Source organism: Syngnathus leptorhynchus, chromosome 11 (assembly GCF_054491065.1).
Source record: "Syngnathus leptorhynchus isolate UIUO chromosome 11, UIUO_Slep, whole genome shotgun sequence".
NCBI classification, from domain to species: Eukaryota; Metazoa; Chordata; class Actinopteri; order Syngnathiformes; family Syngnathidae; genus Syngnathus; species Syngnathus leptorhynchus.
The window spans coordinates 5467616-5493783 of record NC_141205.1 but is presented as its reverse complement, the minus strand read 5'-3'; the positions used below and the strand labels follow the sequence as shown (position 1 = coordinate 5493783).

Below are 26168 nucleotides of genomic sequence, written 5' to 3'. Positions count from 1 at the left end.
TCGTGCTACTCGCTTGATTGGATGTAAACAAACGGCAATCGGAGACCCAATACTGAAGATGTGAGGTGGTCTCAGTCGGGGGGCTTTCGGCTCGGATTCCGACTCTATCCGAAAGTAACCGATCGAGTCTCCCTCTCGCTCTTATGTGCTCATTTGTGAATTAATTAATCTACGCATTATTTGAGTATGTTTTCTCATCAATATTGATGAATATATGTGAAGAATACTTTGTGCCTACATGTCTATCTATATTATATTGTAAAATACCATACTATTGCATATCTTTTGGATTTTTTTTATGATATTGTCAACATGTTGTAGATCTGCCTGACAACTGAGATTGAATTTTAGGCATACCTTCTAAAAGAGGTTTATTAAAGACTACAAATTGTCAAATCCCCGTAGGCTAGGCAGAGCTCCATTTTTTTTGCCATTAAATGTGCATGTGTGAGTAAAACAGAATGGAAGTGTCTGATAGGATTCCAATAAGTGCAAAGCATTCAGACAGTAATTTGACCACATCTCCGCCATGATTCCAGTTTCATTTTTGTTCATCCCACCATTCTCTATCTTTTGCACACACACACGTATACACAAACACTGCCTGGGGGGGGGGCTGTCTAAGCATCAGAGAGTCATTACATTCGATTGGCTCGTACGTTCACCATTAAATGGATGTGCACGGGGACAGATGAAAAAGTCGATGACATCCTTTTGGTTAGATCTGTATCCTCCATCAAGCTGGAGCTGAATGTGTTCACATAGGAATAGATTGAATGAGAGCAAAGCAGCAGTATAGGAACAATCATTCTCGTTTGCCTAAGCCCATTTTATATTGAGACTCACTGAGAAATTATAGTAGAGACTGGGTCAGCCATTTATCCATCTCATCCAACAACGGAACACTCCACAACCCTGCAGCAATTACTGCTCAGCTGCAATTGCTGCCAAAGCTCATCTATTCACTCTCTGATGTTGATTTAGAGCAAAGCCAATTAAGAGCAAAAAAAAAAAAAAGAAAAGAAAAACCCCTGCCATAACGTATATTTACAAGGAGTAAGAACATAAACATATTTAATCATGTCACACTCAATTAATAATGAAGTCTATCCTCATATGCCATTGATGGCAATGAACCATAATTACAGTAGATACCAAAATAAAAGATGTGCCTTTGAAATGTTTCTGGGTAAAATGCCAATAGCGCCGCTCTCGTCCCGCACCAGTTAGACGGCGTACATAATCGAGATTAACTGTAGCCTGATGGGAAAGAAGAGAAAGAGAGAGCAACAGACAATAGGAGGAAGAGACGAGCAGTCAAATAGACTGTAACTGAAGCATTGGATGTGTTCATGGTGTGTCCGACTGTATTTTATCACTTAAAATGAAAAAGATAAACCATCTGTTATCTACTTTGGTTCCAGAGCCCTTTTTCAGCATTTCATAACCTTACATAGAAAGTTCTTGACTTCATGAGTAGTATACTATTTGATAAGTATTTTAATTCAATGTGCTTTTTTTGCAAGACAACAAGGAAGCAATATTTAAGGTCATATACAAGATATGAAAATCAATGATTTGAGTGAGCAGGGTGTAGCTCACTTGCTGATGCTATTTAGTCTCTGCAATTTTGGGTCGTTTGGCACTTCTTGACTGAGTTGTTGACGGTCCTGAAACTTTCCACTTTGCAATGACATCTTTTACAGTTGATTCTGGAATACTCAGGAGAGAAGAAATTTCATCAACTGATTTGTTGCAAAGGTGACATCCTATTACAGAACCACGCTGAAATTCAGACAGCTCTTTAGTTTCACTCATTTTGTCCACACGGATGTAAGCAAGGTGATCCACTTGAGCCTAATACAACATTGGAATTCAGTAACGGGTAGAGAAGAATACTTTATCCTTAAGTGTGTAGGCCTCGGTCACTGGAAGAAAAAAAAAAAGGAAGTCTTGTTATATATTTATGGCAATGCTACATTTATGCAACAGTATATCAATTTCTTACAATATTTTAATGTAAATATTACCATGTCTATGTGACGAGGTGGGCATGTGGAGGGAATCAGCTGTTCTGATGCTTGATCTGATCAGGAAAAAAAAAATACATGGCTCAAACTGTCATTGTCCAGGACAAAATCTTTTATACTTTTATAATTATTGCCAAGAGCTGCAAATGGTATTTTCGTGGGATTGCGACAGGTGAAAACAGAAACACATAGCCCCAAAAGCAGTCATAAAACGAATGGTAAATAATGCATTTTAAGTTTAATTAATATAATACGTCACGCATTTTAAAAGTGTCGCGCTTACTCGTACATTAAGAAGAAAAATTATGACTTACCGTCGAAGTAGGAGGTACATTGATGTTTGAGTTCTCCTTCCTGTTTCCCGTAGCTTTGAGCATGCGCGTTGGCATCTTCTGCGCTCATTCCTTCCGACGAATAAAGTGTTCTTTCTTCTCCCTCGATTTACTTTCATCACCCATCAAAAATATTGTGGAATTTAGAGACAAAAATAACATGAAAATAGGTGCGGCTTGAACAGCAAAAAATGTCCATGTGGACGTTGCATAAAGTGGGCGTGACTTTTTAGTAAGTCTTCTCAACACATCCGAGCATCATTCAAGTCAGACTCAGAAAGCTTGAAGCTGCAGAACTGATGTCGTGCTAGACAATATGTCAACATCTTGTTTTGCTTTTAGAAGGTTTATTCCACAAATTAGTCTGCAAAAGCTTCACTCAGCACTCATCAACTGAAATTGCCTATTGCAGAAACGTCCGTCTATATTATATCAGCAGTTTTCTCTTTTATTATTATTATTAATAATAATAGGAATTTATAGCATTTTGGAATGCTACGAGTTTGCCTAGTAATTTTGTTCCTCTTATGAGTCTTAAAATAAGGCAGCTTAAATTGGATGGATATGCCCTAACCACACTAATTAATACACCAATTATATTGGGTAGAAACATCCATGTTTTTATAAAACTGGTGCTCATTAGAACTCTAGTAACCGAAACCCATCACAGTTGATTTTGATTGAGGCATAGTACAACTCGACTAGTAACCAGCCAATCACATGGCGCATATCGATGACAAGCATCCCTTCTGCCTTAGCAGAAACTGCTGACATAAAAGATAGTGGATAATAATTATGAAATAAATAATAACAGCAGGTTGAGTCAATCAACTGTGAGCAAATACGTACATTGTATGCATAGTTGCTGTTGGCCAAGAAAAGAATAAAAAAAGGTAAAAACTCAAATCTGTAACACCATTTCAGCATACCACCTGAGAGTATCTTCGGACGCACTTCCCAAGATGAGTGTCTTTTGCTCCGAGCGTTATTGATCAATTTCATTATCATTCTGCAAGGTTTTCATCGCTAGACCCCAGAGAGTTACACTTGAGATGAAGTTACCTTCACTGGCCCGGTATAAGCCACTACTGGAGCGAGTAGAACAGCAATTGTCTTGAACAGACAGGTAAGGCTTGCCTAACCCACCTCTCCCCATCTCACTAGCCATAGGTCCGGTCTCGGCGTAAGGCCCGTATTCCACCTCTTGAGAGCCGTGCGGTTTGAGCAGCTTCATGTGATCCGGGCCAGGTAGCGCCGTGCTCTTGTCCTGGTGGGAGGAAGCGAGGAGGTGATGTGGGACAAGGGAGCGCAGTTCTGGAAGGGAGGTTGGAGTAGAAGCTGGACTAAGATGGACACTCAGAGGTGTTGTCTCAACGTGGGGTGTTGGGGTAGGTGGTGAAGGCTTCTCAAGTCCTGCGTGAGGCATGATAGCAGGAAAAGGCTGCTCGCTTGCGCCATCATCCTGGCAGACACTTTTGGTAAGCGAGACAGCTGCATCCGGGCTACAAGTCTGGTCAGAGTTGTGTGTGACGGCGCCATCGGCTGGTACGCCTTTGCAGCGCATGTTGCTGTGTATTCTCAACATGGCTGAGCGAGTGAAGCTTTTCCCACAGGTGTTGCAGAGGTAAGGTTTTTCTCCAGTGTGAGAGCGGATGTGACGTTGCAAGTCCCCTGAGCCAATGAAGCATTTCCCTGCACAGGTGGAGAACGTACGATCAGTGCATGGCTCTTAAACCCTAAACATTTTTTGACAACTGAAAATGACATCACAGTAGCCAGGTCTGAAGCTCAGCTTCAGAAAAATGCTGAGCCTGGTTGGATGTGATGCTATCAAAAAAAAAAGATGCAGACTTACCACAGGTGTCACAACTGTGTGGTTTGTCGCCACCGTGGCAAGCTTTGTGTTTCAAAAGTTTCCTGTGCGTGTTGAAGGATTTTCCACACTGGTCACACGTAAACGTCTTGTCTGTGACGTGTGTCCTCTTGTGTTCTTTGAGATTGCTTAAGTTGTTGAATCCTTTCCAATGTGAACAGTAAAGTTCAATGACGACAAATATCTAATTCAGGTCATCAATCACAAAAATGAAACTGGACGCATCATTTACCTCGACCGCATATATCACAAAGATGTGGCTTTTCTCCTGTGTGCACCACTTTGTGACGTTGGACATCCCCGGATGAAGTGAAGCTAGGGGGGGAGAAACAATATTTATTTATGATGGATATCTTTCCTGATGCAACATACGCACACTTTCTAATTCTGTATTTGGGGCCAGCAGTGGCAGAGTTAACGCAAGAGAAAAATCAGTTTGAGTGAGGCTGTTTACCTTTTGCCACATAACTCACAGATGTAAGGTTTCTCTCCAGAATGTCGTCGCAAGTGTGTCTGTAAATTTCCAGCCTGGGAACAAACAACAGTTATGCCACTACAGCAAAACAATCCAAAAAAATCCAAAATGCAATTATTTGATCATACTTGTGAGAAGTTCTTCCCACAAACGTTGCACTCAAATGGCTTCTCGCCTGTAACATAAAAAAAAAAAAAAAATAGAATTATTACAACAACAAAGCTGGCTAACAAAATAAATTGACATGGACTAACCTGTATGCGAGCGTTTATGCATCTCTAGGTTGCTCGGGTGTTTGAAGACTTTCCCACACATGTTGCAAGAATATTTGTGGCCCGTTTGCTGCGGTGGTTCTGGTGCAATCTGCAAACCTTGCTCCTCTTGGTTTGTGGGTGGTGGTCTGGGGATTTCTACATCTGATGGCGTCTTGGGTGCATCTTCCCTGACATTCACAAGGTTTTCAACAGGGGCTTCTTGAGCCACAATCTGGGCCACGGAATCTTCTTTGGGGCAATTAAGGATGGGCTCGCTGACCGATTCTGCAAACATCTCCTCTAATGCCTTTTGAGAACCTAGGTAGTTGTATTTCTTTAGGTAAACCGTCTTCTTTGGACGCACGGGCATACTGAGCATGGCGTCTGCGTGGTCAGAGCTTGGGGTGTTCAAACTATCCGAAGGTGTCAACGCGGCCACGTGATTCTTGTCGGCTGCCAAAGATGTGCAAGGCGGGGCGGGCTGAATTGCGTTTCCTGAGCACAAATGCGACTGGTTGCCTCCCTGGGTGAGTCCGAGCTGACACTGGGACTCTTCCACGACAATGGAAGGTCCCGGACCCTGATTTGAGGCCTGAATGGCACTTTGCTTGAAGTATTGCTTACTGTAGAAATCACGGAGCTTGTAACCGTGGACTAAGTGTTTTTCTACAGGTGCCTGGATGCTGCTACTTGAGTCACCTGAGCTGGCGTTGGGCATAGAAATAGCCATTCGTTTGGTTTGCTCCATGAAGCCAGGTCTGGGTACTTCAGCGGGACAGTGGAGGTCAACATCAGTTGGCAGACTGCTACCCAGGAGGCAGTCGTGCTCTGACGTCAGCATGCCTGGGAGAGAAAAGGATGGGATTTCCACCGCTGGGGGGCAAGGCTTAAGGAAAGTGTTACACATGCTTTGGACGTTGGGAACTTGCAAACACTGAGCGATGTCAAGGAGAGCTTGTACGTTATCCTGGTTGATGTCAAGATGGGAGGTGTACATATAGTCCAATATTTGGCCAATGCCACTGACATCCTGGATAACTAAGTTGAACACTTCGTTTTTCTGACTGGGGGAATTCTGGAATAAAGATCTGCAAAGATCAAATAAGCAAAGGATTTCAATGATTCATAGTCCAATTACATGGCCAAGATGTCACCCGAATAAGCAAATAGAAGTAATTATAGATGTGTGCATTTGACCTTTTTGCACTTGTGTCAATTTGGCAACACCAACTAAGGAATTCCTTGCACAAGTAACTTGATGTAGCAATGAGTAAGTACTACATACCTGAAATAAGAGCTGAAAGCAGCCAGTACATTTTTGTGGGCTTTGAAGCAGACCCCTTTGACCACCAACATGCAGTCACAGAGCATTCCCTGAATCCTCTGCTCCTGGAGCTGCTGCAGCAAGTAGGAACTATGGCTGGATAGTGTGTCCATGCTCACTCATCCGTACAAGCGTTCAAAGCTGGTGGAAGGGAAGAGAACAACCGTAAAGTCAATGACAGACAATACATTAGTTTACCATTTATGTGTTTACAATACAACATTGGAATTTTACAGCATGACATACAACATAAACAACGGCGTTTGGTTTTGTCGCTTTGTATTTTTATATTAGCATCAATCAATAGACAGCTAGCATGCTATCTACGAAGCTTTGCCAAACCTGCGAATTGTAACAGAACTAATTCACGCACTTATGTTATCTGTCAAGAATGAAAATCTATTTTATGATTATTATTTTTTTTGCTACTGTTGTACTCGGAACAACCTACTGAACATTTGGTGGTTTCTTTGGACGATCGGTCACCTCTCCACCGCTGTTGCCTCACTTCCTGCTACAGTTTGCATTTCTTGATAAAAGCAACGTTTGTCTTTTTTTTGTCAATAAAATTATACACGTAAAAATGCCCCTAATTGTGTGTAAATGAGAAAACTACAACAGAAACACCGCCGCCTCAACGTCACACCGAAAAGTAGCTTTGTAAGACAGGGCGGAACCTTCGTTTTGATTACGTGTACACTTTCGGAAGATTAATAGCGGAGCGATTTTATGTTCAGTCAAGAAAACGTGTGTCTTGGTAAACTACACAGCTACATTGGTGGATCATTGTGGGGAATTCTTTATAGAACCCGTGATAATTTAACCTCTTGCTGGTTTAAATCGTGACTTTTTTTTATCTAGTTGATTGCAGCATTTCGATTTAAGTATTGTTGGCTATCGATTTTGCATTAGCTGGGTCTCTGTAGAGAGGAGGTCCATCTTTTGTAGCGTTTAGTGTTTCTATATTACTGAGATTACAAGCCGTCGGCAAAGGCGATATTGTGCTCACTATTTAATCCACGCGTAGGTGGACAGAGAAGTCATTCATCATGGTGTTCTTCACATGCAACGCTTGTGGCCAAACCTTGAAAAAAAACCAGGTAGAAAAACACGTGCTGAAGTGCCAGGGATGCCGGGCTGTGTCCTGCATTGACTGTGGAAAAGATTTCGGGTAAATGTCGATGTCCCTTTTTCCTTTGAGTTTTCCCAAACTTGCACAGCCTTGTAAAATTGTTTTGTGCTTTGAAGGGGTGATGACTACAAAAATCACATCAAATGCATCAGCGAGGACCAGAAATATGGAGGTAAAAACTTTGAGGCAAAAGCTAACAAAGGGGAGGTGAAACAGCAACAATGGATTGAGGTAAAAGTCAACCTCCGACCTTGATTTTGAAGTTGTATCATTTCAGAAGAAACTTGTGTACTCAAATGTCATCACTTTATTACTCAAGAAAATCAACAAAGCCATCAACAAACCTGGAGTAAGTGCTAGTCTGAAAGCTGTGCTCAAGCAAGTCGTTGCACATGACAATGTCCCAAGAAAAAAGACCAAATTTAAGGTGGGTGCTTTATGTTGAAAATATTGGCATTTTAATGTCAAGGGACATGATTTGTTTTGATATTTGTATGAATGACCATGTGGGTAAATATACCTCCTCGGTGTCTATTATCTAATCACTGTGAATCCTTCCATTAGAATTGGATGGAAAACTGTTTTAAGATTACCAGCCTAAGCCTGCATGAAGAAGTGTGGAACATTCTCAATTCATCGTCAGACAGTGTAAGTGGTAGTAGATATTTGTTTGCCCACTATTGTTTTACTTTACTCACCAGATCGAACAATATTTACATATAAATTGTACAAGTATTCCTTGCATTGTTTCCAAGTTTTGTTGAAGATTTTTGGGGGGAAATAACTGTTAATTTTCTATAACCTGACAGCCCCCTAATGTACCCCAGGAGAAAAACAAAGTGAAGGAAACGCCGACTGAAGTCAAAGTTGATAGTGATACTAAAGAAAAACAGAATGGCCATGGAGGCAAAAAGAAGCAGCATGCAAAACAAGAGCATCAAGAAGACCATCAAGAGCTAAATCGGAAAACCAAAACTAAATCCAAAAAGACAGAAATAGCAATCGTTGAGAAAGAGCAGGTGGCCAAAAAGAAAAAAAAGGACAGAAAGAGATCACGGGCTTGTGACGAAAATGGGAATGAAGACCAAAATGGTGCTTCTGAGCAAGTGTCCAACAAAAGGATGAAAAGTGAGTCTTATCATGGTCTACACAAGTCCAACGTACATGTCCACTATATGTGGACAATTATGGAAAGAAGCCAAATACTGATGTCATTTGAATCTATTTGTAAATGCATGATACAATATTTTATCTGATTTCTCCCAGATGACCAAACGGGAGAGACCGCTGTATCGGAACAGAGTGAGGATCAAGTAGTTGTCAAAGGTATGATCAATACTGCAGTTTTTTTTGTATGTCACATTAAATTCTTCCTTCAGAAATGGCTTGAACAAGATGTAAATCCTGGAAAGTGCCAAGTTAACTATTAAATTGGGTTTTTTACTGCGAAAAAACTGTCGCAATTTGTCTTGCCCTGGATGCAGTTATCTGCTTTTATAGACAACTGTAATTGTGCTTCAGTGGCTGATAATTGTTTTTGAACACCTAGGCAATTTCAAATGGAAAGAAACAATCAAAGCAGTTTTGAAGAATTCACCTGATCAGGAATTGCCAGTGAAGAAACTCAGGAAAAAGGTAAGATGTTGACCTGATTAAAGTGGCTCTTTCCTTCTGACCACAATTTATTTTGATGATGAATTATTTTGCAAAATGTATCTAGCATAAAATGATAGAATGAATTCCTCTCTGCAGGTCCTGGCAGCCTACTTCTCAATCACTGCTGATGGCAATTTCAAGACAAAAGAGGAGGTCCTTGCACTTTTTAATCACAAGATCAATCACAATCCCAAATTTAGAGTTTTGAAGGACAGAGTTAGACTTGTAAATTAAACTAGCATATTCAACCTCTATGGCATGTTGGGTCAAAACGATTGCCTTGGTTCACTGTTCCATCTTTTAATAGTGACAGGATCTTGATAATAAAACCATTTGTCGTTCTTAGTCGTTTTGTACTCATTCCAGAGGCCACTGTCGATATATTACTGTCGAGCATGTCATTCACACAGAAAATGACAAATGTTGAGTTAGCTGCTTTGCTCAACATTCCAAGGGTGGGAATCGGTACCCTATCCTTGGGATTGGATGTTACTTTGGGGGAAGGGAAACGAGAGAGCTGCACCTGAGGTAAATTTGACTCTCACACGGAACAAAGTTAATGCACATTCCTCGGCATCCACATTGAGGTTCACTTGGCCAGCAACACAGAAGCTCCATAGAAGATGGTGGAAGCGTAAGGTGAATTTTTGATGCAGTCCGATTTTCCGCTGCTGGAATGAGCAGCCTTCACACTTGCGTGCACACACTCGCACAGAAACACACACAGGTAGCTACAGCAGGAAATATGCTTTATGAAGCTTTGCTAATCCCAGCTGCTCTAACACTGATGCTCATTCATTGTTCTGCTTATCTGAAATTGTATATTGCATACTAAGGGTATTAGCGGAGCTGTCAAGTGTGACAGTATTAAAATAGTATTTTCTGTCCTAGAGTATAGTGTATTGTGCTGAATAACCAAGAACATGCAAAGTTTAGCTTTACCTAGTTGCAAAACAAATCTTTTTAGATGTTGCTATGTATATTTAGCAGTAAACTGATGTTTTCCACCCCTTAAGTGTTCATGTTGCTCCATATTATTTACCTTGCAGGGTTTTCTTATACATGGCCAATATGTAGGTACTATTTGTGATGCTCGTTTAAAAGGGTCCTAAGATATTTTCCACATGTCTACACAATTACTTTACAGAGTTAACATCAATTAACCTAAGGTTCTTCCCAGAAAAATAAACAAATACATTAAAGACTTACAAAATTATGCCAATTATAGTGCTGTATCTTTTTTGCAACGTTGAAAGCTGGCAGATGACAGCTGTTTTCTATTAAAAAATATATATTTTAAAATGTATATTAAAAAAATAGATATATTTCAAAATATGAATTTCCGATTTTCTTCGCTCCTTTTCGGAACACAAAAACTACAACAGTCGCTTTCAGTGACGTCACGAAGCGCGACGTAAACAGGAAGGAAGCCATTCGTTTGTTTCTGAGGATCGCTGTGCAAGATGCTGAATGACAGTGAATTCGCAACGCTGAGAAAAAGATTCCAAAAAAATGCCGAGTTACTCATGCAGACGGGAGCTTCGTCGCCCGACGAAGACAAAAAATGTGAGTAGAAATATTTAGATTCTTGCAACTTGTTCTATCTCTTCTTTTCTTCACGGCTAAGTGTGCACTCTTTATCCCGAGTTGCTGTTCTGGTGAGTAATACTTCTGTTTATATAGTAAATAAACCAACAACAAAAAAACTGGTGGATCGTCATCGTACGCACATGGGCTTGTATGACGCACGTCAAACTACATGTCGTGGTGGTGTTTAATAAATTGTGCCACATGACAAGCAGACATCTCATAGAACCAGCACAATATGACATTGCAAAAGTTGAATGGGTTTTTCTCGTAGTGAACAATATTGTCTTTGTGACCGTCACTGGCTCAAGTCCAGCAATTCTTGATTATTTTAGCAGAGCGAACACTGTCAACTTTGTAACCATGCCCATAGGATTGCTCTTTCATTCTGGGGTCATCTCTCTGTCAATGCCCAATGTTTTTCTTCCAAGGGCCGCTTGATCAGAGATCAAGATCGGGGGATGCTTTGAGAATAATTGTCAATTGTTTGTCGATGTGAAACCCTTTGAGACTCCTTGTCATTTAGGGCTATACAAATAAACTTGGCTTGGCTCGGCTCGGCTCGGCTTGGCTTCAAGAAAATGCAAAGATGCAACAAGGCCACTTTTACATTTATCATCATTTAGTATCCACGGAGGCCTTTGCAGTCCCTATCGGGTATCCACTGTATATTATAGGCATAATACACAATAAAGGAAAATGTCAAGATTCTGGCCTTGAGTTGTTTAGCGCTAGAAGTGCCCTTGGACTGAGGGTCAGAATCACATATGCACATTCAGAAATCAAAACAAGAGCAATGACCTTGAAGCAGTAGAAATTTGAACAAAAAAAATCACGCTCACACTATTTTCCACAGGAACTTAATCATCTTTATTCATTGGTGTGTTTGGAATAGAAATGTGATTATTTTTGTTGCAAATTGTTTGTGCATTCTTTCAAATCTACGTTTGATAAGTGTCAGTGGCATCGTTATCAAAAATCAGTATGACAATTTGCACCTATCAAGTGGTACTGACAAAACACATTGGCATAGTCTTACCTTGTACAAGAGGCAAGCCAAAAGGGATCACTTTCATTTAATACGGAGACTGACTTCCTTTCGAGGCCACTGAGTTCTTTGTGAGCAGTGCAGCGTGGTACTCACGTTTTCAGCAGCCAACAGCTGCCCATGATATGTTTAATCCACTTAATCAATGTCAAATAAAGATAAGTACTTCCCAAAGCAGTAAGAAATCTTTCAGCAAAAATCTATTTTAAAGCCACCTTGGAATCAGTGTACAAAATTGAAATTAAATGGTAAACATTTTTGAAAATATATTTCAGATTCAGAAGAAAAAGATGTCCGACCTGTCCCTCCAATCAACAAGCACTCCGTCTTCTGGGTTTTGGCAGCCGTAGGCGTCACGTATTATGCGGATTTCTTTCCCAACATCATTGCGAATGATGACATCAAGAGGTGAATGAGTTCTGAGTGAGAGACTAAAATGTCAGAGAGAGAAAAAAAAAATCCCATCAAGATTCTCCCATTCACACCTAAAGTATTCTGCTTGATGATGTGAAACTGTTTTATTTTTTTTTAGCTGGTGGTTTAATGTGGGCCTGCTGCTCCTTGCCATTAGCCTGTGCCTGGCCATGTTCTGTATTGGCTATTTGGAGTGGTTCCGAGGAATCGTGCACTATGACCAAGAGTACCCTGCAATCCCTCCCATCACCACTGCTGCATTTATTGCCGCATCGTGCAGGTATATCCAACAAAAACGTTTATATGTTAAAGGTGTGTGTAATACTAGACAGTAACCAGCAGGAGGCCCTATTGAGTCAGTTCCAACATTTGTTTAGTTGGCCACATGAGCCAGACAAATAATTTGCAATTTGTCTTTTAAATTGCTAATATTTAAAAATGTCTTTGCAGCTTTAACATTGCGCTATGGCCAGTCTGGTCCTTCTTCACTCCGCTCATCCTCCTCACGCAGTTCATGGGTGTGGTCATGCTGGTTTCTATGCTTGGATGAACATGACAAGTAAGATTTGTTTTTTTTTTTCTACCTGAGTGACCAAGCTTTTTTTTTTTTTTTTTTTTTTTTTTTTTTTTTTTTTTTTTACATCTGTGTTCCAAATCTCATCCCACAAAGCGACAGTTCTTTCGGGAATGAAGTCCTCTCACATTGCTTCCTCAGCCACCTCAGCTCCATGGATTAACTCCCAACTTTAATATACTTGGTCTCATAACCTTGAGGAAACTTTTACGTTACCGTAAATCACTGATTGAAGAACTTCAAGACTGTTTCATTTGGGTTGCATATCTTAATTCTTGCTTACTACCATCACATTAAAGCAGTTTTGTGAAAGACATAATTGTGTTGTTTTTGAGGCAACCATGGATCAATCACCTGAGCTATTTGTATTATTTTTGTTCCCTCACATGAGCTCCCTTGCTTGATATTATTACTGCGCTTACGTTCGCTGCCTTGACGTTGTTTGCTTTGTTCTCATATGAATATTTGCTGCAGTCCATTTGTATTCAGGACCTGTGGGCTTAAGTCAATTCCATTTCTCATTGACTGGCGGAGGAGCGCCAGTGCAATTATTGAAAGACTTTATTCCCATTGCTTAGTGTGTAGACCGTATTTTCCAGGGGTCGGATATAAATTCACCTCTCCTTATTTCCCACTTGTGTTTGTTTTGTACTCTAAATCCCAGGAACACATTTATCCAAACACCAGACAGCTGTTTCTAATAAAATGAATGTTATTATTGCTGACGTGCGGGTGTCTCCGGTGTAGTTGAGCAGCTGTTTGCTAATGCTATGATAAAGCTAAAGCCGAGACACAACGTGTGGAGAATTCCAATGAATCTTCCAAACTCTGTACAACACTGATAAGTTGATGCTAAAATGAGAATTTTTACACAACCTTAGTTGGAAAAGCACATTAATGCGTTCAACTAAAACCGATTCCACTTTTTTCTTGTGTACCAGCAATGCACAAAGGTCTTCAAAGAAATGATGGACTCCTGGAACATTTGACCAAAGCAGCTTGATGGAATTCATTAATTGTTCCTTTTCATGGCACGCAGTTTGTGTTTTAAGAATGTTTCTACTCCATTAAGTGTATTTTTGTTCTTTTAATAAACACACTACTTTTGATATTTAGAGCCATCTCTATTTGAATAACTTTAAATGATCAGCCAATGTGTTTTAAATGTCTCCCCCTTTTTTTAATTTGGTATTGCAAAATCTTTGTTATGTATGAAATCCTGTGACTTCCAAGCTTGAATACAAACGAACTAATCTAATCATTTGAAAATGTCATCAACATGTTCAGACATAATCAGTGGTTCATTTAAGTTAGTTGACAATAATCGGATGTAGTGTGTTTCTAAGTCCGCCACCCTCCTCCCTTGAGGTCGACAAATGGTAATGAATAAATTAATCAATCAGAGTCACTGGGAACGCGCTTCTTGGAAACCACATCATCAGAGCATGCTGCCATTATTTATTTATTTATTTATTTGTTTTTGCTGAGAAATTGGTCTGAGCTCAAAGTAAGAAAACAAAGTTGATTTAGCAGTGTGAACAAAACAAGCAACAAACAGCAACCACGTAAACAACTCCCACAGGGAAGCGAATGGACGGACGTGCGCAATGACGCATGCGGTCACGCGTTGGCCAAATGACGCATATTATGTTTCACGTCTCAGGTGTTTGAAAAAAAAAATAACCTCAATAAGCAATCATCATTTTTTGCGCTACATTAGATGATTTTTAAAAATCAGATCTCGAATTGCGGTAAACGGAACAAATTATGAAGAGTACCCACGAAAGGCAGTGAATATCCCACTAAAGTTCACGCCCCACTAATCACGTTCCAACTACACCCACCTTTTGTTTGACAAATTTAATCCCCCACCCTGGTTGAAGTCAAATACTTATCCCCTCGGACATGCGCTCGTTGGTACAAGCCCACTTTGAATCCCTCCATATGACCCCCCCATCTTGAAAGCCTTGCGAACTACCACCATGACCATCACAGACGCGCTTGCAACTGGAGCTGAATGGGGTCTTAGCAGCTTTTGGAACTCCTCAACAGCAATGATCTCGTGTAGAACCTGATCGTCACATGGGACGGGTTGCAGCAAACTCTGAGAAAACAGATGCAATCAATAGCCGGATGTGTACATCATTCCAACTTTGACGTTGTGGATAATTACGTGATTGTGATCAGGGTTCGACATGCGGCAAGAGCGTTTCCACTTTTTTTTTTTTTAGGATATACCGCAGTGGCAAGTGGTAGCTGAACAAGCGTTTTTGGAGTCTTGTATTAAGTTCGTTAAGGCGATATCTTGACAAAGTAACTGTGGTAGAAGTTAGGATCACTTGGTGGAATTTTACTCGAGTAAGAAATATTAATAGCTGGTCTATTTAAAGTTTTTTTTTAAAATTATTATTCAAAAGTCATTTTTGTAATATTAAATGTACTTAATTTGGAAGTGGATGTAAAAGTAGAAAAAAATTAAAGCTACTAGTAATTCTAATTTTTATTGTTTTCTTTATTTGAATTCAATTTGTATTTATTTTAGTCTCTTTTTTTTTTTCAGTGGTGCGTTTGCTCTCGGTTAATGAGCGAAGTTAGCTTAGCGCATGTTAGGCTGGCCTTAACTTTATGCCCCAAAGAAACTCATGATAACTGCGGTTATCTTTGTCAGCATCTGCTGCTGCAAATGTGTAGGCAGTAGGCGCTTCCATCGTAAATTCCATCATGTCTCACTTTGGACAGGTAGGAAATGTAGTGGTGCAAAAGTGAAAGTTGACAGAAATATAACTAGTCAAGCATAGAGGAGGTGAAAGTATTTTTACTCTATTACAAGAGTGCACCTGAGAGCCCTTCAGAGACACCTTCAGCTTCTTTGACTCTTTGACCCATTTGCCCACGTTCTATCGAACCATGTCTCCCACCATGGTAGAACCCAACAGCTTGGATGTCATGTGTCTGAACAAATACTGCAACAGCTCCTCTTCGTCGTCCAGCTCGGAGAATGAGAAAAAGATCTGGACCAAGCTGAAGTTAAATTTGGCCCAAGATTATCCGAGGAAGAACGCGGAGATCCTGAGTGGACAATACGGGACCAATTTGCTCCTGATTGGAGCGGCGCTCATGCTGGCCCTGGCCCACCACAGCTCTTCTGTCAAAGAGGACCACCTGCTGTCCTTTGTCACCTGCCTCATGATCCTCCAACTCGTCTGGATGTTGTGGTACATGCTGGTGCGGACTCGACACAAGAATACTCGCACTGAGAAAGACGTCCATGCCACCACGTGCTGGATCAGAGGTGAGTTTTACAACAAGCCTACACTGGAATGCCATTAGAGGGGGAATTTTGGAATGCTAGGAGCTGGTTTTTTTTTTTTTTTCATGATTCATTCTTGTAGCAGATATTTTTTTGGAAAACAAGGTCGGAAATATCTTGCTTCTCAGATTCGCTGTTATGTATGTAGAGTTGATTTCACCTCTCTGCAATAACTATTCATAGTATTCTGCAAAAGCTGAAAAAAGTAACTATTTCGTCAAAGCCAGAAATGCCGGAATTTTCTGTTCAGTATTTTTAATCATATACTGACTGCAGTTGCATGAGACATTGACGTCATTTCTGATTTTCTCAAAGGTGGCTTGACTCTCCTTGCACTTCTCTCAATGATTATGGACGTGTTCCGTATCGGATATTATGTCGGGTATCAAGCTTGTGTGTCGGCCATTCTTGGGGTATATCCTGTCATCCATGCGAGCCACACTATAGCCCAGGTAAATTTGAAACAATCATACTTCCCAGTGGAATTTAAGCGAATATTAGGTCTCATCATTATGTGCTCTTTTGTCTCATATTTTCTCTTTGTGGTTTTGATTAGGTGCACTTTCTTTGGTTTCACATCAAGGATGTCATCAAGCGTTTTGAAACATTAGAGAGGTATGTTTATGATAGCACGTGACATTCTAGCTGTCATCATGAACTTTATCAACACTTTGCCCCCCCTTTCTCCCCAGATTTGGTGTCATCCATGCAGTCTTTACCAACCTCTTACTCTGGGCCAATGGTGTGATGTCAGAAGCCGAGCACTTCTTGAACAACCATAATAGAAGGCTCTCTGCCCTGGGCTATGGAAACCTCACTATAGGTAAGGCTTGATCGTTAAATCATAATAAATCATAAATCAGGGGTGTCAAACTCATTTTTGTCATGGGCTGCATCGTATTCATAGTTTCCTTCGAAGGGCAATTATAACCCAAATAAATGTATACATTCGTATTATATACAGTAAACTGATAATTAACTAGATTGGAATCTGGGACTAGTAAAAAAAAGATGAATGGTAATAAAAATTACATCTTTTTTTTTTAAAGACAATTTGCAATTTTATTATTGACACAAATTTGTCTTCGCAGGCCAAATACAATTACACTGCGGGCCATATTTGGCCCGCGGGCCAAAGTTTGATACCCCTGACATAGATGAACAGTACAATAGTTCAATTGAGAGTGTGAGTGGAAGCAAAAAAAGAAAAAAAAAAGGAAGGGTTAGAGAGGGGAAGGCAGGTGAGCTCGCCAACCCTGCAGGACTTGTTGGTGTCCAAAGTCACTTGATTAGGTTTCAGGAGACGCGCTGTTTGTGCTGAGGCTCCCTCCCAAGGCTTTACTACACACTTCAGCCACGGGCACCCTCCTTGGTCGACCCCCCCCCCCCCCCCCCCCCCACCCGCTGCTTGACCTCACACGGCTTTATCCCAGGCTACTTACTCCCAAGGGTGCTGCAATTACAGTAACTGATACATCTAAGCCGAGGGGTTGTGGGGTTTAGCTACTCCTCCTCATATCCGGCTGACTGTCAGCCTGACTGTTGTTCGCTTTTTAATTAAAGGGTGCAGGGCTGTTGGGGTGACCGTGGGGGGGGGTTGCGGTCACTGGGGACACATAGCTGAGTTTGTGAGGAGGGATGCAACCATTGCGGGGTAGTTAAAGAACAGGTAGTTGAAAGTTTGGGAGGGGCAAATAAAAGAAGGAAATTATTTGTGGGAGTAATAATCATGGCTTGGCAAAGCGGGAATTTGTCTTCTTTCTGATAATTATAAGCTCAAGCTCAATTTTCCTCCCTGCCCTCATCAGCATCAGTGATAAATAAGCTTGTCATTTTGCTTTATTTGAATGAAGATATTTGAGAAGAATTTTAATCTTCTTGGAATGTTATGCTCGCATTAACACATAATTGATAAAAAGATAATTGAGGAGGAAATGAAACAAAAAAAAAATGAAGTGTACTCCGAACAATTAATGTTGAATCCGGTAACATGACATCCGTGATGCTTGCGGTTCACCCTTACCGAAACCAACGAGAATGAGTCACAATGAACGAATAGAGATGATTATGTTCATAATTAACATTCATAATTCAGTGTCGCCATCCTGAAATCATGACGTATGCGTTTGACTTTTCAGTTCACGCCGAGCCTCACTGTAACTGCACCACCAGCACTTGCTCCATGTTCTCCAGCAGCCTCTACTATCTGTATCCCTTCAACATCGAATACCACATCTTTGTCTCCGCCATGCTCTTTGTCATGTGGAAGAACATTGGAAGGAACATTGACCTTTCTTCAAATCAGAAACGGCTAGCTACCAAAACCCAAGGTTTGACCTTGGGTCCCGTTCTGGGTCTAGTCGCCCTGGCCAGTACCATCGGGATTCTGGTGGTTTACATAACACACATGGAAGGTTCCGTTCCAACTCGGCGCTCGGCCATTTCCATGTTCTACATCTACGGCATCATCATGCTGGCGTTTATGTGCGCCGCCTGCGCTTCGGGTTTGCTCATATACCGAGCGGATCGCATGGCACCGGACACCTCGAAGAACCCCTCCAGACAGCTGGACACAGAACTGCTTTTTGGATCATCTATCGGCTCCTGGTTCATGTCCTGGTGCAGCATCGTAGCCGTGTTGGGAGCCGACAGCAGTCCGCCGTATCGCTGGACCAATTTGGTCTATTCTTTGCTTGTGGTCTTAGAGAAGTGCATCCAGAACCTCTTCATCGTAGAATCCCTCTACCGCCGGCAGGACGACACCGGGCGGGGTGACCCCGAATTAGTGGCTTCGTCTGAAATCTTCTCAGTGACGTCCTCTTTGGCCCCACCTTACGATGGGATCTTCAACCGAGCCTACGACACACCGGAGCGAGCTTGCGTCGCCGTGGAGAACGAGCAGGAAGAGAGCGGACAGGTGTACAAATTAGCCGAGGTGCCACAACCTTTTGGAAACCAAGTAGCCGACGCTCCAAATGTCAAGAGGCAAATCCTGAAGAATATCGCCATCTTCTTGATTATGTGCAACATCTCGGTAAGAAGCATGTCGGCATTTTAAGATTACTACTGTTGTGACGTGAAACCGAGATGGCGCCAAAGCAGTATTTTTGTCCCCAAAAAAAAACATTCCTCAATTCGCTTCGACATAGTTCTTTGTTAGCGAGTTTGCCAGGGCTGAGCAGCTATTATTCACGAGTTCATTCAACGTAGAAAAAAAAAAAAATCGTATGAGGACAAGCAGCTGGCTCTGCCAAATGGTAAGAGATATCTCTCCAGTTATCGGTCGATATTAACTCTGAACGGACATTTGGACACTACAAAGTGAATCAAGCTCTGGAAGAATAAATGCGTCGGCACGCTTATGGTGAACTTCGATGCTATCTGACTGAGCCAAGATATCAGTTTCCCTATGTTGAGCTGTATCTCAATGAAAGGCTTTCTTTGTTTTGCAGCTCAAACTATAGATGTGCCTTGCTCTTCGTTCAACAATTCTTCGAACTCGAAAATTTGCCCTTTTTTTTTTTTCCATCCAGGTGTTTTGTTACTTCTAGCAGAGTGGATGTTTTCACTGGAAACTTTTTTTTTTCGGTTCTGCATAGGGAAAAGGAGTGTTGATTGTTCTAAATCTTCAGGCGTATGTAACATTGGCTGAAGGAAAACATGTTATTATTCATCTTTTGGCAGAGAGAGCTGAATACTAAATAAATGTCTTTTTTTTTTTCTTCTCCCCCCCCCCAGCTGTGGATCCTCCCCGCCTTTGGCTGTCGGCCGCAGTACGAAAATGGGTTGGAACAGGAAGCCTTCGGTTTCAGTACATGGACTACAACTCTCAATTTTGCGGTTCCTTTAAACCTTTTCTATCGCATGCACTCGGTCGCTTCTCTATTTGAGGTCTTTCGGCGCGTCTGACGGAAAAGCCCAAGTTGGACAATACATCATAATGCTTCCCGGCGTGATTCCCAGCATGGTTCATAATTCACCAGTCTTGAAAGGAAATCGTGACCAAAAAAAAAAATATTCTCGAAGAATAACAATTCCCAAATTAATTCACAAAAAAGCCTCATATGTTTGGTTGTCACACTGCAGTAGGCTTTTGATTAAATCCTACGCTATGCGACGCATACGTACACCTGATTGTATTCTCAAAGCGTCAACGTACCAGAAAAAATGGTTTCATAGCACTCATTATTTTATTCATGGATGATTGTGCAAATGTGCACGTATTGACCCGTAGTGATATGCATTTCAAATATGCATATTATTTATGGATGCTGTTCTCATTTATTATGGTGGGAGTTTAGTGGAGCAAAGTTCAAATCTCAACTCAGAACCAAGTGCAGGGTGTTTTAAAAACTTTGACATCATTTGAAATATAAACGCAATATCCGAGAAAGCACAGATGCTGAGGTGAAAAGTTTATTCTGTCTTTAAAGTAGTCAACATTTACAATTATAATTTTATTCACCACGTGATGTATATATATTGCCAAGAAAGGACAACGGATCTTTAATTCACACAACGTTGGGGGTTCGGTGTCTTACTTCTGGATACTTAGCCGGAAATTTGTGGGCTAACACACCTTTGCGATTGTGTATATAGTAGATGAATTGATGTCCAGTGAAAGTTCTCACTCAGGTGCTACCTACCATCATCTCAGTAAGTGCCAACATGTATGTCAATTTTGTTTTTCAATGAATATATTGCTTGTGTTTAAAATCATCAATTCAACATTGAGACGGGATCTTTGTGCAAGTCACATGAACTGGTGCTCAAGTGAAATTGTTTTTACGGTAGTCACGAAATAAATATTAGTTTTTGGTCATACAAAGTTGTCGACTGGGACTCGGGTCTCTGACATTTCACTTCTTAGTAAACAAAACCACCACACGATGTCGCCACTTATTGTAGTTAGCGTTCAATTCGTCCAACTAAATAAAGCGTGCATGCAGATAAAATCGAGTAAATAGAACCAGAGCATTCAAATTCAAAATACAATTGGGCATTGGACAAAACAAATTCATAATACCAAGACAAGTATTGTACATAATACTCAATGCAATATTTTTCACTGCCAGATGATTTGTTGTGTAATTTTTTTTTTGTCCAACAGAGCATTTTTTTGGTCAAAATTTTACGATATTGGAATACAAACGCTTTTACAGTAAAAAAAAAAAAAAATCAATTTTCAGGTAATGTAACTCAGAAGAAAAACCTTTTCAGACTTGACGTTCGGTTCACAACCTCCTATCATTCACATTTTCACTTTTCACAAACAGTTTTTCTTAAATGTTTGGTGCACTGCCTCTTGACCAGACATCCGAGATTAGATTACTCCTGAGAATTTGACATTGGGTGTCCGGGGGGGATTATTTTGACGTAGTGTCAGACCGATATGACAAGCACACAGAGGAGGCTAAAAATAGCAGTGACGTGGCCAAGCTGGTGACTTGTTGGCTGCTATGGCGTAAACGTGCGGACGACGCAGGGCGTCATTGTGTGTGGAAGTGACTCACCTGCGGGTATAGCGCAAATGCGCACACACAAAAAAAAAAAAGCCTATTTGACCTCCCGTCCAGACGCTGAGCACATTGCGGCACATAAGTACTGTAATGTCAATTTCAACACCATGGACAGCTCTCGACAAGTCTCACCGTGTTTCCTGCATGTCTCCTCCAACCTTTTGGGAGCTGAAGCACAAAGAAACCAAATCAAAAAATTTGGATATATGTTTTATTTGATAGAAATTCAATTCCGAAATTGGATCATGTCTTGTGGCACACCTGATGATCTCACATGGCACATTGAATTTTCCTGAATGTTCTCATCATTGTCAAGTGTATCTGCTCTATTCTGTTGTTTACTTTTGTGATTAACTTTCCTGCACTAGACTCTATCACTCCTGTCATTGCATGGATGTGTGCACGGTGATACATGCCGGAGGGGTTAGACACTCACCTCAAGTGGAAATAACTAAGCCTCGAGTGTTTATTTATTTTGTTTGTGCGTGTGTGGGGGGTGAGAAGGAGTGTCCTTGTGTGAAAGAGCAAACTCTGGAAATGTTGCAGCGTTCCTCACATCTCATTGTTTGTTTTGTTTGTTTTGTAGATACTTTGCCTTTCAGCTCTGCCCTATTTGACTGTAAAACAAAGATTTTGTAGTCTTCTCTTCTTCACATCTTCTTTCCACACAAAGGAGAGGTGGTGCACCTGACAGTTCTAAGTGATGAGCCCATTGTGGGAATTCTTTCATTGCAGTTGTGATATTTTTTAGATTGTCTTTCATGTGCATGCTGCACACTCTTGTTTGACTGTGTTCGAATTTGTTCCGAAACACAAATTGCCATTTCAGCTCCATTTGGGACCGTCAAATGACCTTCATAGTTTTGTGGAGGCTGACCCCGTCCTTCGCACCCTCGCCCTTTGCACGCCCCTGCAATTTGATTTTAAACCTCTCAATAAAAATTTGACCATTTGAGAGAGGATACGTTATTAGACTACACAATGTGTCTTTTGAGAGGGGGCGGGGGGGTAACATCCTGAGGCACCATGCAGAGGCACACTGCTCGAGAAACAATTTACACCAAGCTCTGGGTTTCAGTCAAATATCACCCTTAAAAGTTATTGTATAATGTCTAACACCCCCAAATTGAATTACCAGGAGAAAATGTTGAATAATGCACACACCTGCTACTATAATATTGGTATTTTATTCTCACTGCAGTTACCAGATTGTAAATCCTGATGGAGCAGAAGAAATGTCCACGATAAATGTCCATTTCTACCCTTAAAACTGCCAGATTGAAAATTGGACCAACCCAGGAAGTTGGGTCTAATTAGTTGGGTTAATTTGACCCAGCTATCTTCAACGTATTCAACATATACATAATCATACGTGGGAGTGCTGTATAAGAAATGACTCCAACCAAATAACCTCAAGCCAGACACGCTGAAATGAAACCGTTCCAAACGCAGCGTCAAACTGGACACCATGGACAGTTCTTTGGTGTTGTGTTGTTTTCTTTCCTTCATTGAGCCAAAGCACATATTTTCTGAGAAAACCCTGTTGCAGGTTTCCCCACACCCCTTTTCTAACGCAGTGCGTACTACACCCAAAAGGGGCGTGACGCACCTGACTGGTTCGTGGATGCACTGTGGGAAATTCTTCGGCACTCTCACGCATTGTGAGTGAGTGAGTGAGTGGGTGGCTGGGTAAAAGGGATCGTGTCCGGCAACGCTGCAAAATGAACTCGCCGATGCGTGCTGAGTTCCAATCTTTGTGCTGTGCGCCAGGCGCTCACTTTCAACACGCTTTTCCGTCACTACTGACGCGTCGCGCGCAGCACACTGTGGCTACGTTGCGATGTGAATGAGCGTGGCCGTCCTTTTTTTTTTTTTTTTTATTTGTTTGATTTTTTCTGACGTGAGGCTGCGCACATGGAAATCCCAGCCAAGTATCTGTCGTCGGTGCAAGGGACTGACCTCGCGCCGGTGCCACTCAGGGAGACCATGTGGAACGGCACAGAATCCGAGGCGACCAACGACGGTGAGAGGGACAGCGTGGTTTTGCGCACCGTGACAGGGTGTTTGCTTTTCCTCCTCATCTTGTGGACCCTGCTGGGGAACATATTAGTATGCTCCGCGGTTTTGCGCTCACGCCACCTGCGGACAAAAGTGACCAACATCTTTATTGTGTCCCTGGCTCTGTCGGATTTGTTTGTGGCTGTACTGGTGATGCCCTGGAAGGCTGTGGCGGAGGTGGCGGGATACTGGCCGTTTGGCACTTTCTGCAATATCTGGGTGGCTTTTGACATCATGTGCTCCACCGCCTCCATCCTTAACCTTTGCATCATCAGCGTGGACAGATACTGGGCCATCTCGAGTCCATTTCGCTACGAGAGGAAAATGACTCAGAGAGTTGCCTTCGTCATGATTAGCATCACTTGGACGTTGTCGCTGCTCATTTCATTCATACCGGTCCAGCTCAACTGGCACAAAGCCAGCGGGGGCGTGGCCAAGACTAGCAACGCCTCTGTAGGTCGCCTGCAGCCGGAGGAGAACTGTGACTCCAGCTTGAGCCGAGAATACGCCATCTCCTCATCTTTGATTAGTTTCTACATCCCTGTGGCAATTATGATTGTGACTTACACTCGAATATACCGGATTGCTCAAATCCAAATTCGGAGAATAGCTTCTCTGGAGAGAGCTGCAGAACACGCGCAAAGTTGTCGGACAAACAGATTCGAGTGCCAACACCACAACACTTTAAAAACCTCCATTAAGCGGGAAACCAAAGTGTTGAAAACTCTTTCGGTGATTATGGGTGTCTTTGTGTGCTGCTGGTTGCCCTTCTTCGTCCTCAACTGCATGGTTCCCTTCTGCGACAAGGTGCCCTCGGACCAAGACGCGGGCCTGCCGTGTGTCAGCGAGACCACCTTTGACGTATTCGTGTGGTTCGGCTGGACCAACTCATCTTTGAACCCCATCATTTACGCATTCAACGCCGAGTTCAGGAAAGCTTTCGCCAATTTGTTGGGCTGTCGGTACTTCAGCACGCCCGTAGAAATTGTTAACATCAGCAACGAGCTGGTCTCCTACAACCAAGACACCACATTCCACAAGGAGATGGCCAACGCTTATGTCAACATGATCCCCAATGTAGTGGAATGTGAGGACACTTTTGACAGGATCTCACAGCTCACTGTCAACAATGACAACGCCACCGACTCCGTGTGTGACTTGGAGGACTGCGAAGCTGTTATCAGTCTCGACAGGATGTCGCCATTCACACCCAATGGATTACATTAACCCCTTGCCTCCTCACCATGCGTTATTGGATGTACTGGTGGTCACTTTATTGTTCCATTCTCATCCTGGCAGGTCAAAAATTCAATTCATTAGGTGTTTTCGTAAGCTTTCAAGGTCACACTCCATTCCATTGTAACCCTAAAGTTACCTTTTTTTTGGGCTCGATTCTGTGACTTGCTCATGGACACTTGGGGCAGGACGTTTGTGTCTGCGCCCATCCAGCCAGACTGCTGCCGCTTTGCCTCATGTGTGATGTAATATTGTTGTACTGAGGGAAAAAAAAAAAAAAAATTGGTGTCAATTTTCATGACCAGTGAAGTCTGTGTTGATTTGTTCAGAGTCAGTGTCGTTTAAACCAATGTTTTCTGCAAGGTTTGTCTAATGTATGACCAATGTAGAAAGTGGAAATATTTCTAAAGAGCACATTCTATGAAATATAGAAGAAGAAAAAAAGGAGGAAATTCATGAATCGAATATTTTTAGCAGGACTCTGACTTTTTAACTCAGTATTCCTAAGAAGATTTCCTATTTTTACATGTCTAGTTCTATTTCATAACCTTTGCTGCTTAATATATAGCCAGAACCTGTCTTGACACTGAGGGCTCTATTCGTTGATGGTGCAGCTCAGTCACAAAAGAAATGGCGCATCTTGAGTTTTGAACTTCAATGTATATAGGACTTATTAATAACATTATCAACTTTACTATTATTTGGCGTTCATGCCCAGAACATTGCAAATTAATTAATTAATTAATTAATTAATTAATTTATTTATTTATTTATTTATTTATTTATTTATTTATTTATTTATTTTGGTTATTTATCATTTGGCCAAGAATACCAAAACCCAATCTAGCCTGCCACTGTGCACATTTTGACGACACTTCGCACTGAGCATAAAAATAGAGCCTTGAGCGTGAAAACTGAAGACAGCCTTACAGAACACCCCGAACAATAGAACCCAATGCAGTCATCATCTCAGCGCCTTATCAAAGAACAAAATGTGTTGCATGGACTTCCATGATGCCAAAATGCAGTATTTAAGTGTTTACCTGTACCCACTCCATGTGACTCCTGTCAGTCACCAAGGGGACTTAATTGCAGTTTGATTGCAAACTTTGATGGAGAAATGTATAATTCAATTGCACAAAACTGACAACGTCTCAATTTATAATCGTGTCACCGATTCAAATGAAGCAGCAGAATCAAGGGTAGCTGTCATGTGAGCTATTAAACATAACAATCTTATGCTGGGTTGAACAGACTATCCAATATGATCAATGATTCTAAATCACTAATATGTACAGTACAGTAAGTCAGACCAAATGGATGACATAAGCGAGGCCAGTGCAACA

At 41.5% G+C, this 26168-nt stretch overlaps 6 protein-coding genes across 9 annotated transcripts in view; 4 read left to right on the top strand and 2 right to left on the bottom strand.

Annotated features, from left to right (window-relative positions):
* Positions 1–1477: 1477 nt before the first annotated feature.
* Positions 1478–7034, bottom strand: zbtb49 (zinc finger and BTB domain containing 49). The gene is made up of 10 exons (XM_085924439.1): positions 6740–7034; positions 6250–6429; positions 4965–6052; positions 4839–4885; positions 4690–4763; positions 4468–4550; positions 4218–4379; positions 2345–4054; positions 2031–2086; positions 1478–1928 (listed from the first exon to the last, which is right to left on the bottom strand). Exons 2-8 carry the CDS (start codon positions 6399–6401, stop codon positions 3348–3350), a joined length of 2313 nt encoding a protein of 770 aa, XP_085780565.1. The 5' UTR covers positions 6402–6429; positions 6740–7034; the 3' UTR covers positions 1478–1928; positions 2031–2086; positions 2345–3347.
* lyar (Ly1 antibody reactive homolog (mouse)) lies at positions 6976–9421 on the top strand. 2 transcript variants are annotated; one of them, XM_085924440.1, is made up of 9 exons: positions 6976–7045; positions 7316–7459; positions 7537–7651; positions 7740–7847; positions 7985–8068; positions 8230–8548; positions 8687–8746; positions 8970–9055; positions 9173–9421. In XM_085924440.1, exons 2-9 carry the CDS (start codon positions 7338–7340, stop codon positions 9308–9310), a joined length of 1032 nt encoding a protein of 343 aa, XP_085780566.1. In that variant the 5' UTR covers positions 6976–7045; positions 7316–7337; the 3' UTR covers positions 9311–9421. The 2 variants fall into 2 exon arrangements, with proteins under 2 accessions (XP_085780566.1, XP_085780567.1); XM_085924441.1 differs by having other exon boundaries at positions 6983–7459; positions 8248–8548.
* Positions 9422–10489: 1068 nt separating this feature from the next.
* Positions 10490–13935, top strand: tmem128 (transmembrane protein 128). Of its 3 annotated transcripts, none has more exons than XM_085924342.1 (5): positions 10490–10642; positions 11987–12119; positions 12244–12405; positions 12576–12684; positions 13641–13935. In XM_085924342.1, the coding sequence occupies exons 1-4, from the start codon at positions 10540–10542 to the stop codon at positions 12673–12675; spliced, it is 498 nt and encodes a 165-aa protein (XP_085780468.1). In that variant the 5' UTR covers positions 10490–10539; the 3' UTR covers positions 12676–12684; positions 13641–13935. The 3 variants fall into 3 exon arrangements, with proteins under 3 accessions (XP_085780468.1, XP_085780467.1, XP_085780466.1); XM_085924341.1 differs by lacking the exon at positions 13641–13935 and adding an exon at positions 12796–13623; XM_085924340.1 differs by lacking the exon at positions 13641–13935 and having other exon boundaries at positions 12576–12756.
* A 594-nt stretch (positions 13936–14529) lies between these two features.
* Positions 14530–20867, top strand: otop1 (otopetrin 1). Its single transcript, XM_085923371.1, has 6 exons — positions 14530–15991; positions 16325–16461; positions 16566–16624; positions 16702–16832; positions 18148–19043; positions 19748–20867. Exons 1-6 carry the CDS (start codon positions 15607–15609, stop codon positions 19916–19918), a joined length of 1779 nt encoding a protein of 592 aa, XP_085779497.1. The 5' UTR covers positions 14530–15606; the 3' UTR covers positions 19919–20867.
* Positions 20868–23386: 2519 nt separating this feature from the next.
* drd5a (dopamine receptor D5a) lies at positions 23387–24813 on the top strand. Its single transcript, XM_085923377.1, has one exon. It carries the CDS (start codon positions 23443–23445, stop codon positions 24811–24813), a length of 1371 nt encoding a protein of 456 aa, XP_085779503.1. The 5' UTR covers positions 23387–23442.
* Positions 24807–26168, bottom strand: part of slc2a9l2 (solute carrier family 2 member 9, like 2) — a 38653-nt gene continuing 37291 nt past the window's right edge. Inside the window, exon 12 of the mRNA XM_085923375.1 lies at positions 24807–25081. Within this exon, the coding sequence (XP_085779501.1) occupies positions 24992–25081 (90 nt within the window). The 3' untranslated portion in view covers positions 24807–24991. The remainder of the gene's footprint in view (positions 25082–26168) is intronic.

Excerpts from the sequence above, each read along its gene's own strand:
- zbtb49 (XM_085924439.1), bottom strand. The coding sequence starts at position 6,401 with ATGGACACACTATCCAGCCATAGTTCCTACTTGCTGCAGCAGCTCCAG. Across the intron at positions 4,380-4,467 it reads TTGTGATATATGCGGTCGAG|GATTCAACAACTTAAGCAAT; the intron begins GTAAATGATGCG and ends CACATTGGAAAG. Across the intron at positions 4,055-4,217 it reads ACACAGTTGTGACACCTGTG|GGAAATGCTTCATTGGCTCA; the intron begins GTAAGTCTGCAT and ends CCACCTGTGCAG.
- lyar (XM_085924440.1), top strand. The coding sequence starts at position 7,338 with ATGGTGTTCTTCACATGCAACGCTTGTGGCCAAACCTTGAAAAAAAAC. Across the intron at positions 8,069-8,229 it reads TCAATTCATCGTCAGACAGT|CCCCCTAATGTACCCCAGGA; the intron begins GTAAGTGGTAGT and ends ATAACCTGACAG. Across the intron at positions 9,056-9,172 it reads TGAAGAAACTCAGGAAAAAG|GTCCTGGCAGCCTACTTCTC; the intron begins GTAAGATGTTGA and ends TCCTCTCTGCAG.
- tmem128 (XM_085924342.1), top strand. The coding sequence starts at position 10,540 with ATGCTGAATGACAGTGAATTCGCAACGCTGAGAAAAAGATTCCAAAAA. Across the intron at positions 12,120-12,243 it reads GCGAATGATGACATCAAGAG|CTGGTGGTTTAATGTGGGCC; the intron begins GTGAATGAGTTC and ends ATTTTTTTTTAG. Across the intron at positions 12,406-12,575 it reads TTTATTGCCGCATCGTGCAG|CTTTAACATTGCGCTATGGC; the intron begins GTATATCCAACA and ends ATGTCTTTGCAG.
- otop1 (XM_085923371.1), top strand. The coding sequence starts at position 15,607 with ATGTCTCCCACCATGGTAGAACCCAACAGCTTGGATGTCATGTGTCTG. Across the intron at positions 15,992-16,324 it reads CACCACGTGCTGGATCAGAG|GTGGCTTGACTCTCCTTGCA; the intron begins GTGAGTTTTACA and ends ATTTTCTCAAAG. Across the intron at positions 16,625-16,701 it reads CGTTTTGAAACATTAGAGAG|ATTTGGTGTCATCCATGCAG; the intron begins GTATGTTTATGA and ends CTTTCTCCCCAG.
- drd5a (XM_085923377.1), top strand. The coding sequence starts at position 23,443 with ATGGAAATCCCAGCCAAGTATCTGTCGTCGGTGCAAGGGACTGACCTC.